Source organism: Mustela nigripes, chromosome 14, assembly GCF_022355385.1.
Source record: "Mustela nigripes isolate SB6536 chromosome 14, MUSNIG.SB6536, whole genome shotgun sequence".
Lineage (NCBI taxonomy): Eukaryota > Metazoa > Chordata > Mammalia > Carnivora > Mustelidae > Mustela > Mustela nigripes.
In genome coordinates this window covers 29,661,152-29,679,271 of record NC_081570.1, presented here as the reverse complement: position 1 = coordinate 29,679,271, position 18,120 = coordinate 29,661,152, and the positions used below count along the sequence as shown (strand labels likewise).

The following is an 18,120-nucleotide window of genomic DNA, read 5'->3' as shown; positions in this document are numbered from 1 at the left end:
TAGACCTAGGACCACAGACCTTTGCTATATTGTCATAATCACATCTAATGTCCATCCTAACTTATGATTCATATTCTGTGCCTGGAAACAGTCCCTGTATTTAACAATAATACCTACAACATAAAACAATCCACCGTTACAACTTATATGGTCACAAAACATTAATGATCTTCTGTAGACCAAGCAAATGTTTTTAACCATAATTGTCGTGCATCAAATTCACAGCCAGAATCCCCAAGATCAAATAAATTTGCACAATACAAATAATAACTTAAAACACACACACATACATATACACACACTCTCACACACACTTCTTACAGAACTGTGCTTGGGGAAACTCCATTTGTTGAGTGCCACTGAGGGCATATTTTGCTAAACTGCTGCTCCAGGTACTTTTGTTTGGAAAATCTATCACAGTAGGGCACAGCTGTTTATTGGATGAGCAGAAAAGAAAGATATGCTTGTGGCAACCAGAAAGTTTTAAGGTCTTTCAAGTTGTATAAAATGGACCTGCAGAAACGTTTAAGTGTTCTCAGGATGCAAAGTTGGAGCTGAAATGTGATATCAAACCAGTTGCAAAAAGTGTACAGCAGCCATCTCTTGAGGTCAAACCTGGTACCAGATATGCAAGAAAGCTTCAGGACACATCTATAAATTAGGGGGGAAAAAGAGTTTAAGAATACTAAAAATATTAACCAATGGGATATGTGAAAAACAACACAGAGAATGTAAGTCAACACTTAAGTTTTTAGTTTCAGTTTAGATATACAGCTAGTTATTACTCTATGTTTTGAGTAGTAGTAGTTCTAAGATGTCCAGAATTAAGAAATTCTGACCACACACTTGATAAGCTAGCTTAAGAAAGCAGCTTTCATAAATTAATAATTGAAACTACCTTTCTGGAGGAAAAGCCAGGTAACAAACAAATTGGTATTGCAGTCAGACTACCTAGGCTTCAGTCCTACTGAACTCCTAGCTTTAGGAGCTTGGACAAATTATATAACTTCTTTAAGTACCATCCTTACCTATAAAATGGGGCTAATAACAGTTCCTCCCTCACAGGGTTACTGTAGATTAAATAAACTTCACGAGGATTTAATGGGCTTAGCACAATGCTGGGCATGCTTTTTTAAAAAAATGTTAGCTATTATTTTACTTCACAGGGGTTTTTTGCTCTCAGGATACAAGGTGTTCAGTGTCAATACCTTGCTCTTGGAAGTTGGAAAATTAAAAAAAAACTTGGCAATACTTACAGCTTGTTGGCCTTGTCCCATATCGTCGCATAATCTGATCATGTGTGAATTTCACAAAAGATTCATATTGTTCTGTAAGGGGTAAAGACAGTATATACCATCCCTAGAACTCTCCCTCAGTTTTTCAAGAATCAAGTCAGGATCACATCTAGCTCCCCTGTTTGAATTATCCGCTCTCAGACCCTCCTTCTGAACAGCTGCTCTGAGATCTGTTACTTCCTTTTATTTATTTATTTATTTATTTATTTTAAAAAAAGATTTTATTTATTTATTTTGTCAGAGAGAGAGCGAGCAAGAGCGAGCACAGGCAGACAGAGTGGAAGGCAGAGTCACAGGGAGAAGCAGGTTCCCTGCGGAGCAAGGAGCCCGATGTGGGACTCGATCCCAGGACGCTGGGATCATGACCTGAGCCGAAGGCAGCTGCTTAACCAACTGAGCCACCCAGGCGTCCCTGTTACTTCCTTTTAGATCCTAGAGCCAAATCCCTAGCTCCTAGATTTGGTCACTGATCCTCTATAACATCACATTTTCCTAATTCTGCCCCTGCTATAACTCCTATAAAATGATTCTCAAGACAGGATTCTCAAGACAGACAGACTGGCTCAGTACTACAAAGTCAACAAATTTTAGGAACTCTGTAAGACATGAAGCTTGAAGCCCCTTTCTGCATTCTGTCCTTGCTATAAATCTCAACACGTTGAAAGAAAGAAGTGGGATAGCTAGAAAGAAGAGAAAATTTCATACTACCTAATTGCAAACAGTCCCAGAGAATTACCTTCCACAGGGAAACTCTGTAAAAAAGAAGGTAGTCTGACATTCATGAACAGAGGCATGACTTAGAGCTAACTGAACAATTCTGGGAATGGAGTTAGGAGAGGGGAAATGATATACAGGAGCTTCTTGTTTTAATACACATTATTAAGTATATTAAAGGATCAAAGAAGTTCGACTATAAAGAAATGCGTGTAACTACTACGAAACAAAAAGTTCTCAATTTAAAGCAGACTTTCCAACATTCTGCAGAGCGATGTGGTATGGGTCACCAGATTAGGAAATAATACTGTTACGGGAAGAAGTTGTTATCTAAAACCTTTCTGATCCCAACATGGTCCCCTTTCACTAAATGGGTACTACTTTCTATTCCTGATTCAGATCTCTTCCTTTCACAAAAGGCTCTACTTGTTGACATCACTGTCAACTCCCTTTGTTCAAACCTGAACTGTGCTTTCCAAACTAATGTACCTCCAAATCACAGAGTGCCAGATTTCCCACATCTACAAAGTGACTGCCACCAGGAAGTCTGATCATGTTGACTATACCCCACTCCCAACCAGGGGCTGGGAGGTTAGCCCAAATAAACCACTCACTGCCTTTATTCATATGGAAAAATGTCAAAAGAAAAGCCTGGTTTATCTTGTTTCAGAAATGTATATGAAATTTCCTTCCCTATATAAATCACAAAGTAACTTGACTATTCACAACTCGTTAAACGTTTCCTGCATGAAGTCTTGCTTTTTCTAAGTTACCATCTGACTGAACCTTATTATTTACCGAACCTTATGAACAAACAATGGTACAACCACTGCCTCAGCCTACCTGCTAGTTTGGTATTGAGGATTTGCTCATACTCCTCCCGAATTTTATCTTCATAGTCTTTTAAGAGACGCTCACATATTATTCCAACTTGTCGGAGGGTAAAGGTGGGCTGGTCCTTCTTCATCCAGGAGGAACCTAGTCAAAAAACAAATCTAATTTTGTTTTTGTTAAAAGATTTTAAGTTATCTCTACATCGCATGTGAGGCTCAAACTCACAGCCCCAAGATTAAAAGTCACATGTTTCTACCTGATGAGCTAGCCAGGAACCCCAAAACAAACCCAGTTTAAAGATTTTATTTATTTGACAGACAGAGATCACAAGTAGGCAGAGAGGCAGGCAGAGAGTGAGAGAGAGGAGGAAGCAGGCTCCCCGCCGAGCAGAGTCCGATGTGGGGCTTGACCCCAGGACCCTGGGATCATGACCTGAGCCGAAGGCAGAGGCTTTAACCCACTGAGCCACCCAGGCACCCCAACAAACACAGTTTAAATAATACATTATAGTTCTAAGGTTCAGAATTAATAACTTTATGTTAACAGTCCTAGGATACAAAAACTGTTCAGAAAAATGGTATTCTTCACAACTCTACATGGTGTTTTTCACAAAATTGCTGAGCTTCTGCCGCTAGTTTTACAAAGTCAGGCCAAAGGTAAATTGAGAAGTAGGAGGAAAAATGTTTATCCAGGTGTGCTAGCTGATCCGCATACAGAAAAACAGTTCTGATGCCATAACAATGTGAGTCCATACTCAATGCTCATTTGGTAAAGAACAAGAACAAAAAGTAAGTTGATATAAAGCCTCTAGTCTGGATTAGAGAAAGTAATTCAGAGCTACCCAAATCCTTGGTGATTATCTATACCTATGTTTAGCTGAGGTGCATCATAATTATCGGTAGAAGTAGAAGTCACAAAACATGACACACATTCTGATTTAATTCTAGGTTAGGGCCTGGCCATCTTTTAACTTCCACAGGTGATTCTGATAAGAAATGCTTAGAAGTCTGATGCTTAGGAGACCAAGTAACTCGTCCTATATAACAAACTATTAGCAATGTCACTGAAGTATGAATGAAGGAGACAATTAGGCCCTACATACCTCATCCTCTTTTTTTTTTTTTTTTAAGATTTTGTTTATTTATTTATTTGACACAGAGAGAGGAGATATAAACAGGGGGAGTGGGAGAGAGAAAAGCAGGCCTCCCGCAGAGCAGGGAGCCCAATGTGGGGCTTGATCCCAGCACCCCAGGACCATGACCTGAGCCAAAAGCAGATGCTTAAGGACTAAGCCACCCAGATGCCCCTACATATCTCATCCTTGATCCCTTTCAAATCTAGGAAAAGAAGAGTAAAATGTTTTTAAAATAGTAGTTAGAAACCAAAATACTCAATGGAATGCCAGAAAACATGGAAATCTGCTTCCTGATCATGAGAAAAATAGCAGCAGCTCCTTTGGTAGCCCAGTTGTTTCTCAAAGCTGAGTGTGTTGATCAAAGCTCAGCCTAGATTCCGTTTCTTCAGCCCGATTAATCAGTAAACCATTTAGCACTCTGAAACAAGTAATTCTTAACTTAAACCTAGATTTCTTCTTTACAATGAAACCTAACCAAAAGTTCTACCCAGTAATCACTGTATTGTTTCTCTGCATCCATTACATATTCTTCAAAATTCTAATACTAGAATCTCAAAAGAATATTAAGGAAAGACCAGCTTGTGCTTTTTCTCACTTTCTCAAGTAAATAAATAAAATCTTAAAAAAATATTATTTGGGGGCACCTGGGTGGCTCAGTGGGTTAAAGCCTCTGCCTTTGGCTCAGGTCATGATCCCAGGGTCCTGGGATCGAGCCCCGAATCGGGCTCTCTGCTCAGCAGGGAGCCTGCTTCCCCCTCTCTCTCTGCCTACTTGTGATCTCTGTCAAATAAATAAAATCTTAAAAAAAAAATCATGGTGAAATTCACATAAAATGCATCATTTTATTTATTTTTTTAAAAAAGATTTTATTTATTTATTTGACAGAGAGAGAGATCACAAGTAGTCAGAGAGGCAGGCAGAGAGAGAGGAAGGGAAGCAGGCTCCCCGCTGAGCAGAGATCCCGATGCGAGGCTCGATCCCAGGACCCTGGAATCATGACCTGAGCTGAATGTAGAGGCTTTAACCCACTGAGTCACCCAGGCGCCCCAAGGAGACAGTTTTAATCAAGGTAATTTTTAACTCTCAGAACTATTAAAAAGTAGAATAGTTTGTAAGGAAATAAACTACTGTTAAAGGACAGAGTTCACCACCAATGGAGATGTTTGTACACTTGACTCTTTCACACTTGCACTCTTGACTATTTGCAGGGATATTGCAAGCAAGACTGGTGGCTAAACTATGTGGCCATGAAGATTCCCTCCAACCCTGAGATTCTATTTTTGAGCACATCCTCTCTGACCACCTGTCAATGTTATAGAGCTGCTGTCACACAAATGTATGCAATGATGGAAATGTCCTATAGTTAATAGAACTACATGTGACTACTAAGCACTTGAAATGTGGCTACTGCATTCAAGAAACAAAATGTTAAAATTTCATTAAATCTTGGGGCGCCTGGGTGGCTCAGTGGGTTAAAGCCTCTGCCTTCAGCTCGGGTCATGGTCTCAGGGTCCTGGGATCGAGCCCTGCTCAGCGGGAGCCTGCTTCCTCCTCTCTCTCTGCCTGCCTCTCTGCCTGCTTGTGATCTTTATCTGTCAAATAAATATATAAAATCTTTAAAAAATTTTTTTCATTAAATTTTAATTAACTTTAATAGCTACATATAGCTAATCTAATGGCTAAGATATTAGACACTGCAGTTACAGAGGGTACTTCTGCACTGGGTGGATGGAAGCCAAATCAAATGAATCTAAGGTTTTTTTTCTGAGGGGTCTAGGTGGCTCAGTGCATTAAGCCTCTGCCTTCCGCTCAGGTCATGATCCCAGGATCCTGGGATCAAGCCCTGCATTAGGTTCTCTGCTCAACAGGGAGCCTGCTTCCCCTCCTACTCTGCCTACTTGTGCTCTCTCTGTGTCAAATAAATAAAATCTTAAACAACCCCCCCCCCATGACTCTGTGGTTTCAAATGTATTTATAAGGGGCGTCTGGGTGGCTCAGTGGGTTAGGCCTCTGCCTTTGGCTAGGTCCCGATCTCGGTGTCCTGGGATCAAGCCCTGCATAGGGAATCTCTGCTCAGCAGGGAGCCTGCTTCCCTCCCCCTCTCTCTGCCTGCCTCTCTGCCTACTTGTGATCTGTCAGACAAAAAATCTTAAAAAAAAAAAAAAAGTATAAGTAGTAATACAATGCATACATTTTACCAATTTTATCATTTTAGATGAAATCAGTTCTGGATTAGGAAACTATCATTTTAAGAACCATTTACAAACTTTTTTCCTTCTTCAATTTTTTTAATCTAAATTCCAGTTAGTTAACATACACTTTAATATTAGTTTCAGGTGTAGAATTTAGTGATTAATCACTTACATATAACAGCCAAGGTTCATCACAACAAGTGTACCATTTACACACTTTAAATGGGCGGTCTGTCCACACTAATGTTTGCTTACCTGGAGAACTAGGTGCCGTGAGTGCTGAGGAATGAGGCTGACTTTCCGAAGTACAAGCTTCACTCTGGTTAAGAACTACTTCTAAATGTCTCCACCTCTGATAACGACTATATTCTTGTTTTATGTTCTGAAAAATTTGTTCTAATAAAAAAAGAAACACATTTGAGCATTCATTTTATTGTTCTTCAAACTTCCTGTCCCTTCCCCCACATTATTAATATTAGCAAGAAAAGTATTTATACTGAATAAAGCACTCCTCCTATAACTCCAAAGTGTTCTCTCTTAGTGCTATTTCAACAATACATGGAAGAACAGCTGTTCTAGCATAAGCCCTTCAGACAGTTCCCTTTGCTTGTTTTCCTGTGACAATGAAGACCTGGTCTGCAGTCTGTTTTAGGATTAATGAGTGCAATTTACAGCAAAACAAAAAACCCATCTTTCACCTAATCAAGAGCTATTTTTGATTTGTGTTAAACTGCACAATTCTGCAAACTAGTATATTGGGGTGATTCTCCTACCACCCAAGGCCTTCTAAAAATGAAGCTCGTGTCCCATTTGGGACTCAAGATCTTTGGGGGAGAAGACAGTAGAAAACCACAATATGGTTGTCTCCTAGACATGGACCATGGGAAAACCTGAGATTTATTGCTTGGACCCAATGATCAGGGCTTAGAAAAGAACTTTCTGATCCTACTGAGAGGCACTACTTGATAGGACTCGGATTACTATTCTGAGTCAAAGTAGTCATAAACCAAATTTACTAACGCTATTGAAGGGAGTCCAGGACACACAAATTCACTTTGAAGTACATTCCTAGAGCCAATGCTGTCTGAAAGGATGTGGTTTTCAAGTTTTTTATTTTTGTGGGAGAATATGCATCCACTTTCCAGATGATAAAGCCTCCTTATCAAAAATAAAACCCAGAAAACCATATCACGACCCCACTCACATTATTCTAATGTATACTGTGCTATAATTGTAATTTTTTATGGGGTTGAGTGTTAATAATGCCATTCTGCTTCTTCCTAGCTGTGTGACTATGACCTTAGAAAGTCATTCAGGATCTTCAGCCTACTTCTTCAATATAAATGTTAACTGCCTACCCAATGAAGCTTTGAAAACAAGTGACAGGAGAGCCTAGGAAATGATAAACTCACAGTATCTCCACACATAACTAAATTTTCAAACACTCAGCCCAAATACATAAATGATGTAGGATTAGCAAAGCTTTCCCTTAAAAATGCTATGAAGTTCATATTTTAAGATCCCTGAACTTATGAAGGCTTCACTTCATCTTTAAAAAGTATTATTCTCCAAGCACATACTTGTCAGATTCAATACAAGGATGTACAGAACTGCAAAGATTTTAAACAAGAAAGGACAAGTATGAGGACAACGCTCATGAGAACAGAAGGTCTTTGATAAACCTCTGCCTCCTGTATGGCAAAGTGAACAAATGGAAAGATACAACTTTTAGGCTGGTTAGAGGACAAGCAAGTCCAAGAATCTAAATATGGTATGCACAGTAGAAAAATAAGGAAGTAGATGTGATCCTCTCTCCAAGAAGGCCACTTAAAAAACAAAATAAAACAAAACAAAAATGTACATTTCTTTTTAACAGTGGATAATAACTTTAGTCTTTGCATCTCATTATTATTTGACACTGTGCTTCTGGGTTATATCTGACTAAGCCTGTCCTCAAAATTCTACGATGGTTCCTAGCTGTTACAGAACAAAATTCACATTTTCTTTTCTTCCAAAATTCAAACTCTTTGGGGAGCCTGGGTGCCTCAGTGACTCAGTGACTCAGTTAAGCGTCTGCCTTCTGCTCAGGTCATGATTCCAGGGTCCTGGGACTGCCCCCCACTCCCGCCCAGCATTGGGCTGCATGCTCAGCAGGGAGTCTGCTTCTCCCTCTCCTCTCTCCTGGACTTGTGCTCTCTCAAATAAATAAATAAAATCTTTAAAAAATTTAAACTCTTCAACATGGCATCCCATGCCTTCCAAGGCTTGGCCCAAATTGTTTCCAGTTCCATCTCCCCTTATAGCCCAGTTACATTATCCTTTATTTGTGCATTTTCATTGCTTTGCTCATACAGTTTTCCTTCGCTTGAAATGTGGCTGTCTTTATTCCTTCACCGTCATTCAAGAGCTAGCTAAAATGCTACCTCAGTATGGATGTTAATCCTCAAGCCTCAAGTCATGATCAATTAATTGCTTTGCACCTGGACTCACACGTTTACAAACATCTGCCTCAGCAACACCCTCTTATGCCTAGTATCAACTTAGCTCATTTAAGCAATAAAAGGCTTAATTTGGGGGCACCTGGGTAGCTCAGTGGGTTAAGCCTCTGCCTTCAGCTCAGGTCATGATCTCAGGGTCCTGGGATTGAGTCCCATGTCTGGCTCTCTGCTTGGTGGGAAGCCTGCCCCCCCCCCCCCCGCATACTTGTGATTTCTGTGTGTCAATTAAATTAAAAAAATCTTTTTAAAAAATAAATAAAAGGCTTAATTTTATATGCCTTTCCCCAAAAAAGTGCTATGACACATATCTTTTTTTTAAAGTAAAAACAGTTTCTTGGCCATTTCTGAGAAACCTTTATGACCTTTGAGATAACAATTGTTATAAAATGAAGTCACAGATTTTTAAATTCACTTTTCTGTTAGTTAGCTTTATTCTTTCTATTTGTAAAGCAACTAACATTTCCTCTTCCATTCTTCCTTTTTAATCAAGAAGACATTTTTCACTTAAGCCAAAGCATCTTATAATCAATCATTCATACTTTGTTTCTTTCTTACAGAACCATATTCCAACAAGCATTAAGGAGGTTAACTGATCAGTCTTTACAAATGAGTATTTTAAATAAAATATTTTAATATAAACGACCAAGAAGGTAGTTTGCATGATCTATGAGAAAATTAAAATTTAAGGGCGCCTGGGTGGCTCAGTGGGTTAAGCCGCTGCCTTTGGCCCAGGTCATGATCTCAGGGTCCTGGGATCGAGTCCCGCATTGGGCTCTCGGCTCAGCAGGGAGCCTGCTTCCTCCTCTCTCTCTCTGCCTACTTATAATCTCTCTCTGTCAAATAAATAAATAAAATCTTAAAAAAAAAAAAAAAGAAAAAGAAAATTAAAATTTAAAATAAAAAAATAGTGACTCCCATTATTGCACTCCGCAATATTGAGGCTTCCAAATACATTCAACACTCATTTATTAAACATGTGCTGTAATGTGAACTATAACAGAATTAGTCTACAGGGTATACTGGAAGAAATAAAACGTGCATAAAATCCATCAAGATGGAGAAGTCAAGTATTAATTCTATTTTGCATAACAGAGATCCAGAAAGATTATATGACTATCCTTGCTATCTGTAGGAACAGCAAAAGAAAAAATATCACGTCAAGTAGGCATTTTGTCCCCTGCTTTTCTTTTCTAAGTAGGCTCCATGCCCAATATGGAGCTCAACGTACAACTTGAACTCAGGACCTTGGGATCAAGACCCTGATACTTAACTGACTGGGCCATCCAGGCGCTGTCCCCTGCTTTTGAAGGGCTCTTTACAAAAAATTTTTGCAAACATTATCTCATTCAGTACATAAGGCTTTGCAACATTAAGTGGTCAGGGAATTTAAAGTAGAACAGAGTTCCTTATGGGGTAGGGTTAGTCACGTAATGGATGGGAGATTTGCAAAAATGATTGTTTTTGGATTAGCAAATACAAGGGGGGAAACATGGTGGAAAGCAAGGATAATAGGCACACCCGGGTGGGTTTGGGGAAAGAGCAGCAAAAGCATTGTTTGGGGGGAAAAAATGTGTAAAAGGCTAAGTAAGTCATAGGGTTACAGCTGATAAATCCTTCTACTAAAAGAATGAATAGAGGTGAACTGGAGAAAGAGTGTCTGTGAGGGCTTGGCTGGCAACTGCAGGAATTTTGGTGTGAGTATGAGGGCCTGCAATCTGCATTATGGATATGCGGAGGAAAGAGGAAATAAAGCCCAAAGACACTGGTAACTGAAAAGGGATGAGGAAAAGAATCATTTTAAGGCAGTCCTAAGGTTTCACTTACACTTGAGCAAGTGGAAAACGCACACAAAGAAATAACTTGACGAAGTCCAGTTTTGAGGACCCTCCCCCATCTCCAGGAGCCCTTTAAAACTGCTACATACTAATTCTGATGCCCTCTCCCTTCAATTCCTGCACAATGGTTGGGGGGGGGGGTGTCCTAACTTTACAGTCACACTAGCTCTCCCCTTTCCTTGACCAGCATGTAATCCTTACTGAAAGACTCTTACGGATAGTTGAAGTCCTGCTTCCGGAACCTCTGTAATGTTTAAGGATTCTCAAATAAATTCTAGCTAACGAGCTACCGATATCGAGCCATATATGGTACAAGACAATAGCCATATTAAGATTCAGTATCAATAAAAGAACATGGCCAGTCCCTTAGAAATAGGCTGAAATCGGATTCTATGACTTCTGCGACGGCCTCTGGTCCCTAAAGACTTCTGAAAAGCAGGTCCCCCTGCAAGCTACAGTACAGAGAACAGCACGCACTCAGGTCCCTTCCCAAGAACCCGCCCCCAACCCCCACCCTCAAGGCCGGGTTCGTGAGTAGAATCCCATTTTCCATGGCCCACTGGATCTGCTGGGCGGCTCTGTGCAGGCCCGGGCAGCGGAGGCAGGAGGGGCTTCACGCACGGAAAGGGCCCCGAGCGGCCAGGGATATTCCCATCTTCCTCTTGCTGCCCACCCCTCTGGTCTCTCCAGCTCCAGGAAAATCGAAAACGGACACTGGAGCCCCACCATCCCTCCCGGATGTCTCCCATCCCCGGAAGCGACACGGCCCAGCGGCACCCCAGTTCCCGTTTCTCAGGGCAAAGAAGGGGTCTGTGGGTGAATCAGCCTAGCGCCCATAGCCGCCCCACCCCCACCCCCCAAAATGCCTGGGCCTGGCTTCCTGCCAAGCCCGCAGCATAGGTTACCCGGTGTTGGAAGGCGCCGCTCGCTGCCGGGTGGGGCGGGCTGCTGCAGAGTCGGCGGTGGGGTCTGCGTCTGCAGAAGCGGCGGCGGCTCAGCGTCCGGGGGCCTGAGGCCCGGAGTGGGGCCAGGCAGAGGGGCGCAGCGCCGCCGCTTCGGGGAACCAGGGCTCAGCAGCGCCGCCTCGAACTCCATGGGCCGCTTCAACGTCGCCCCGCACGCCATGCCGCTGACGGGCCAAGAACCAGGAGCGGACGCGGAGGTAACTGCGGCCCAACCTCCGGCTCCTCAGCGGAGCTCGCAAGCCAAGCCGGCTCCAATGGCGCCTCCAGCACCCGGCAGCGACGCTGGCCCCGCCTCCTGTGACGTCACGGCCCTGGCCACCGCCCGGCAGAGGGGGAGAAGCCGGAAGAAGGCCGTTCTGGGAGGCCCGTCTGCTACACTCTGGCCCGCCGCGCCCCCCACTGAGGAAATGGCACGGTCTGGGCGGAGAGCTCGGTCGCCAGGCAACCTCGGGAAGGCCCCCACCCCCGCTCCTCCCCTCCCGGGGTCCCATTATCCCCCTTCCCCCACCCCACCCCTGTCCCCCAGTTTTTCGAGCCGTCGCGCCGGGCTGGCCCCTTAGGTTTTCGCACCTGCGCGGCAGGGGCGTGGGGGAGGGGTGAGCTCAGAGAGGCCGGTCGAGAGGGCGCAGGGGTCGCGTGTCTCCCGTCCGGCAAACCTCCTTCCATCTAGGCCGCTGTAGTTCCCTGGATGGAAGAGAGGGGCATTCTGAAAGGTCTTCAAGGGCACTCCCGAGTCCAGGGAAGTCTTCACTTAAGCATAATCTTAGATCTGAGTATGGGCTTTAGGAAGTTCACCAACCCCATGAAATTGTGTGTATGTATCTTAGGATAGATGACCCATATCTTCAGAAGCTCATCAAAGCGGTCTGCTACTCAACGGTCGTTAAAAACAAAACCCACTGGCTTAAATTATCCTGGAATGGTCAGAGTGTTAAGTACTTAAGCTGGTTTGCCAGTCCCCACACTGACTAGCAGCTCAGTGCTTCCTTGGATCTGTGAGAATTCTTTACAGCAGTGACAGCGGTAAAATACTTTTGAAAAATTCTGGGAAGATACACAGATTACAGGAGGGTTCCACTTTCAGAAATTGTATGTGCTTATGAATTACTGGGAAGCAGGTAAATGCTTTCAACTGATCACCCAAGCATCTGTGATCCAAAAAAGTTAAAACCTTTCTATAATTATGCATGTATGTTGAATAATGGCCATTCCTCCTGGGATCTGACTGCTTCGGCAAAGCTCTGGAGGTTTCCAGTACAGTGCAAGTTTCAGATACTCTTTTCTAATAGGCCATTTGCCAGATCAATGTGCCCCAACAGTTGAGTTGGAAAATATGGTCATACTACCTTAATCCTATTCTTTCCTTCCCTTTTCTATTGCTTTTTTCTGTATCTTCCCCAGTTTCTCAAGATTTTACAATGCTCCAAGCACAGGTCAACTTTTTTTTTTTTTTTTTTTTAAGTTTATTTTATTTCTTTATTGGAGAGAGAGAGAATGCAGGAAAGCTAGAGGGAGAGAGACAAGCAGTCTCCACATAGAGCAGGGAGCCTAACATGGGCTGGATCCCAGGACTCCCAGGACCAGGAGCCCAGCTGAAGGCAGCTGCTTAACTGACTGAGCCCCCCAGGCAGGCACCCCTGTATTTATCTTTGACAATTAGCAGAAATAATTCTAAAGTAACTGAATATACCAGATATCAAATTTATTTTATCCCTTTTTCATAAGGACCTAGGGAAGGTTTACAATAGACTAGAACGCTAGAAACAGAATATTAGGGCCAAACTAAAAAGAGATCACAATTATCCTAAAGTTAAATATACCTGTGACTGAATTTGAGACAGTTCTGAGCTTCCTGGCTGCCAGGGTAAAAATGAAAACATAGTATATGGCATCTTTTTTTTTTTTTTAATAGCAGATGGTATCTAAAAGGAATTAGTGCCTCAGAGGAGTCAGACCTTACATTTCTTCAATAGCTAAAAATGTGAATTCTAAAGATAGTTGTTCATGTGACTTTATTAGGAAGCAGTGAATGATATAACAAAGCAATCAAGAAGATTTGAATAACAAGTGCAAAAGCAAAATTCATATAGATATTTCTTGTTATTCTCAATAAAAGCCAAGGACATAAAAGCAACCTAGTGATGACTATTTTTTAAGGGGCTTGTCTAATGTGTAAATTGTTTTCTGTGGTCTAAAGTGGTCCAAAGTCAGAGCTTACAATGTTTGAAAAATGTCATCATTATCAGCACTTTTTCCAGCTAAGGTTTTGCTAAGTACTTTGATAATCAGTTTCTTCCCTATGATCCTTTAAAATTTTGAGTGTGTCTTGTAATATTAGTGTTTTAAAACAGGAAGTTATAATTTGTTTACATATTTGACTGTACATCAAAACTATAAATTCCTTGAGAATAATAGCCAAGCCTCATTCATCTGTGTTTCCCCATCCCAGCACAGTGCTTGAATACAGTGGGGGTTGGCATAGAATAAATATTGGTCCAATGCATAAATGGTAATTATTTTGAGGTTGTTCTCTGTGTCCCTGAAAGTTGATAGTCCACATTGCTGAATAAGGGTGGATTCAGATGATTCAGAAACCAAACAAGTAGGTGGTATAGCCTATTATAAGCTGCAGTTGACAGTGGCCCAATCAGAGAGATATCCTTGAGGGAAGCAGATGGGCTGCTCTGATGGCCCCTCAATGTGGGGTCTCCTTCTGGGGTCACAGCAGTACAGGTCTACTTGATGAGTCATTCACATGCACACACATACACACACACATTACTAATTACCAGGCACCATGCGATTATGCTTGAGACTACTGTGGCATGAAAAGAGACATGGTTCCTGTCCTCCTAGAGCTTCCAGCCTGTTCGAGATGGCAGACAATCAAAACATCACAAGGACAAATATATAATAACCAACTGTGACAGGGACTATGAAGGGAAAGGACAGAATATTATGAGACAATACAACAGACCAAGACCAAGATCTTAACCGATCTTGGAGAGTAATGGAGACTTCCCTGAAATAGTGACATTTGAGCTAGGAATTAACTAAGCAAAGACAGGTTGAGAACATCTCAGTCACAGGGAACAGCATGTCCAGTAACTTGTTATAAAGAAGACCATAACATGTTTGAAGAATCAAAGGAAGTCGCAAGTGGCTGTGGTACAAAGCAGGAATGCAGAGAGCTGGGGAGAAAAAACTGATGAGGAAGGCAGGAGCCTGATCATGTAATGCCTCATTGGCAGCTGAGATTTTTTACCTTTATTTTCTTCTTCTTCCTTCCCTCCCCCTCCCTCTCCCCCCTGCTGCTGCTACTGCTTCTTCTTCTTCTTCTTCAAGAGAATGTTTGTTTTTTAATTTTAATTTTTTTAGAGAGAGAGAAGGTGCAGAAGCAGGGCAGTGGGAGAATCCTAAGCAGGCTCCACCCCCAGCACAGAGCCCGACCCAGGGCTTGATGTCAAGACCCCAAGACCATGACTTGAGCTGAAATCAATAGTCTGATGCTGGGGCACCTGGATGGCTCAGTCAGTTAAGCAACTGCCTTTGGCTCAGGTCATGATCCCAGGGTCCTGGGATTGACCCTGCTTCTCCCTCTCCCTCTGCTGCTTCCCCTGCTTGTGCTCTCTTACTCTCTCCCTGTCAAATAAACAAATAAAATCTTAAAAAAAAGAAAAAGAAAAAGAAAAAGTCGGATGCTCAACCAACTGAACCACCCAGTCACCCCTACCTTTATCTTTGGAGCAGTGGGAAGCCACTTGGGGTGGGGGGGGGGTAAGGTGGGAATAAAAGAGCTTAAGTATGATCAGATTTACATTTGAAAAGATTCCTATCTGCTATATTGAGAACTGGTTGGAGGAGAGCAGGGGTGGATGGAAATCAGTAGAGGTTATTATATGTGTTCAGATGCATGCCTTGTAGTATTAGTTTTATAATATTACAAGGAACCTCCCACCTCCCCCGCACACACGAATTCTTTCATATCCCCACTTGCGGATGTTCCTATGCCAGTTCTTCCTGGGAAAGCTCCATAGTAGGTCTCTCAGGCTCTGTTTACTGGTGCCAATGGTTCCCTAACCCAGGGGCATAGTTGGGCTAAAGCAGGGGATGGGAGTGTAAGGAAAGGATACCATCTTCCAAAATTTTCCAGGATTCTTTGCCTAAAGTTTTCAAAGAAATTGTCTGTATTTGCTGTCTCCTTCTAAATGCTTCCTATCCACCAAATGTCAACTCACATCAGTCTAATTTCTGCCCCTCCATTCCACTAAAACACATGATCTCCAAGCTATGGAGAGAAGTAGACCGACGCAAGCAAAGTTTAGAGGATAAAGTGAACACTGGTGATTAACTGGCTCATTTGGAAGAGCATGTGACTCTTGATCCTAGGGATGTGAGTTCAAGTCCCATCCTGGGTGTAGAGGTTACCAAGAAAGTTACTAACATTAGAAAATAACAGGGGCACCTGGGTGGCTCAGTGGGTTAAAGCCTCTGCCTTCGGCTTGGGTCATGATTCCAGGGTCCTGGGATGGAGCTCCGCATCGGGCTCTCTGCTCCGCAGAGAGCCTGCTTCCCCCTCCCCCCTCTCTGCCTGCCTCTCTGTCTGCTTGTGATCTCTGTCTGTCAAATAAATAAATTAAAAAAAAAAAGAAAATAATAAAATTTGGGTGCATGGGTGGCTCAGTCATTAAGCATCTGCCTTTGGCTCAGGTCATGATCCCAGGGTCCTGGGATTGAGGCCCGCATTGGGCTACCTGCTCTGTGGGAAGCCTGCTTCTCCCTCTCCCCCGGCTTGTGTTCCCTCTCTCTGTCAAATAAATCTTTTTTTTTTTTTTTTGAGTTTATTTATTTATTTGACAGAGAGATCACAGTAGGAGAGAGGAAGGGAAGAGATCACAGAGAGAGAGGAAGGGAAGCAGGCCCCCTGCTGAGCAGAGAGCCCGATGTGGGACTCGATCCCAGGACCCTGAGATCATGACCTGAGCCGAAGGCAGCGGCTTAACCCACTGAGCCACCCAGGCACCCCTGTCAAATAAATCTTTAAAAAAAAAAAAAAAAAACAACCCAAATTTAAAAAAACAAAATAAAATGAACAGAACTTGGTAAGGATTAGGTATGGAGGGTAAGAGAGATGAAGGATTCAGATACGACTCTTTCTCTGTGCCATATTCCAAGAAAGTTTTTATCAGGCAAGGACCAGACTCAGGAGGATGATATACATAGTTTTGTACATGTTGCATTAGAGGTCCCTTTAAAGCATCATGTGGGATTCTCAAGTGGGGAGCGTGTGTATAAATCTATGGGTCTGGAATTCAGAAGTCTGGGTTGGAGAAAAAACTAGAGTTAATAATGTAGAAATGGTAATTGAAGTTATGGGGAAGCTGGGATTGTCTAGGGTAGAATTCTTAGCCATTTTAAAAAATGTTTTAATTTTCATATAGTCTATCAATATCTGATATATATACATAAATATAAATATGTAATATTTATCCATTGGATAGTAATTAACTATAAGAAATTATGTAATATAAAGACAAAAAATTCTTGAGATTAAAGAAACATACTGTAAAGGGAATTCTCTTTTTTAAAATTTTGCTCACTTATTTTTATTTTATTTATTTATTTGAGAGAGAGGGGAGGCTCAGAGGAGAAGACTTCCTGCTGAGCAAGGAGCCCAATGGCAGATTTGATCCTGGACTCCAGGATTATGACCTGAGACTAAGGTAGTTGCTTAACCTACTCAGCCGCCCAGGTGCCTATAATCTTCTTTATTTTTAAGTAGTCTCTACACCCAACATGGGGCTCAAACTTACAACCCCAAGATCAAGAGTCACTTGTTGGGGCACCTGGGTGGCTCAGTGGGTTAAGCCTCTGCCTTTGGCTCAGGTCATGATCCCAGTGTCCTGGGATTGAGTTCCGCACCAGGCTCTCTGCTCAGCAGGGAGCCTGCTTCCTCCTCTCTCTCTCTCTCTCTCTCTGCCTGCCTCTCTGCCTACTTGTGATCTCTCTCTGTCAAATAAATAAATAAAATCTTAAAAAAAAAAAAAAAGAGTCACTGTTGTGGCACCTGGGTGGCTCAGTGGGTTAAGCTTCTGCCTTCGGCTCAGGTCATGATCCCAGTGTCCTGGGATTGAGCCCCGCATCAGGCTCTCTGTTCAGTGGGGAGCCTGCTTCTCCCTCTCTCTCTGCCTGCTCTCTGCCTACTTGTGATCTCTGTCTGCCAAATAAATAAATAAAATATTAAAAAAAAAAAAAAAGAGTCACTTGCTATACCAACTGAGCCAGCCTGGTGCCCTAGGAAATTATAATAGCAGCCTGAAACAAAGGGTATGAAATGAGCAAGACCTAGGAATTGGGGTGGGAGTCATCCAAAAGTTTCATGTTGAGTGGAGGATGGAGAAATAAAAACATTCTAAAAGATCCTATCTTGGGACACGTGGGTGGCTTAGTCAGTTAAGCATCTGCCTTTTGCTCAGGTCATGATCCCAGGGTACTGGGATCAAGTCCAGTATTGGGCTCCTTGCTCAGTGGGGAGCTTGCTTCTCCCTCTGCCTGCTCTGCCTCCTGTTCTCCCTGCTTGTGCTCTCTCTTTGACAAATAAATAAACAAAACCTTTTTAAAAAGTAAATAAATTAAAACAAAAAAATAAATT

General features: G+C 42.4%; 1 protein-coding gene across 1 annotated transcript; it reads right to left on the bottom strand.

Moving 5' to 3' along the window:
• Positions 1-515: 515 nt before the first annotated feature.
• AKIRIN1 (akirin 1) lies at positions 516-11,770 on the bottom strand. Its single transcript, XM_059377350.1, has 5 exons — positions 11,409-11,770; positions 6,426-6,566; positions 2,853-2,987; positions 1,257-1,328; positions 516-651 (listed from the first exon to the last, which is right to left on the bottom strand). Exons 1-5 carry the CDS (start codon positions 11,626-11,628, stop codon positions 641-643), a joined length of 579 nt encoding a protein of 192 aa, XP_059233333.1. The 5' UTR covers positions 11,629-11,770; the 3' UTR covers positions 516-640.
• Between the last annotated feature and the right edge of the window lie 6,350 nt (positions 11,771-18,120).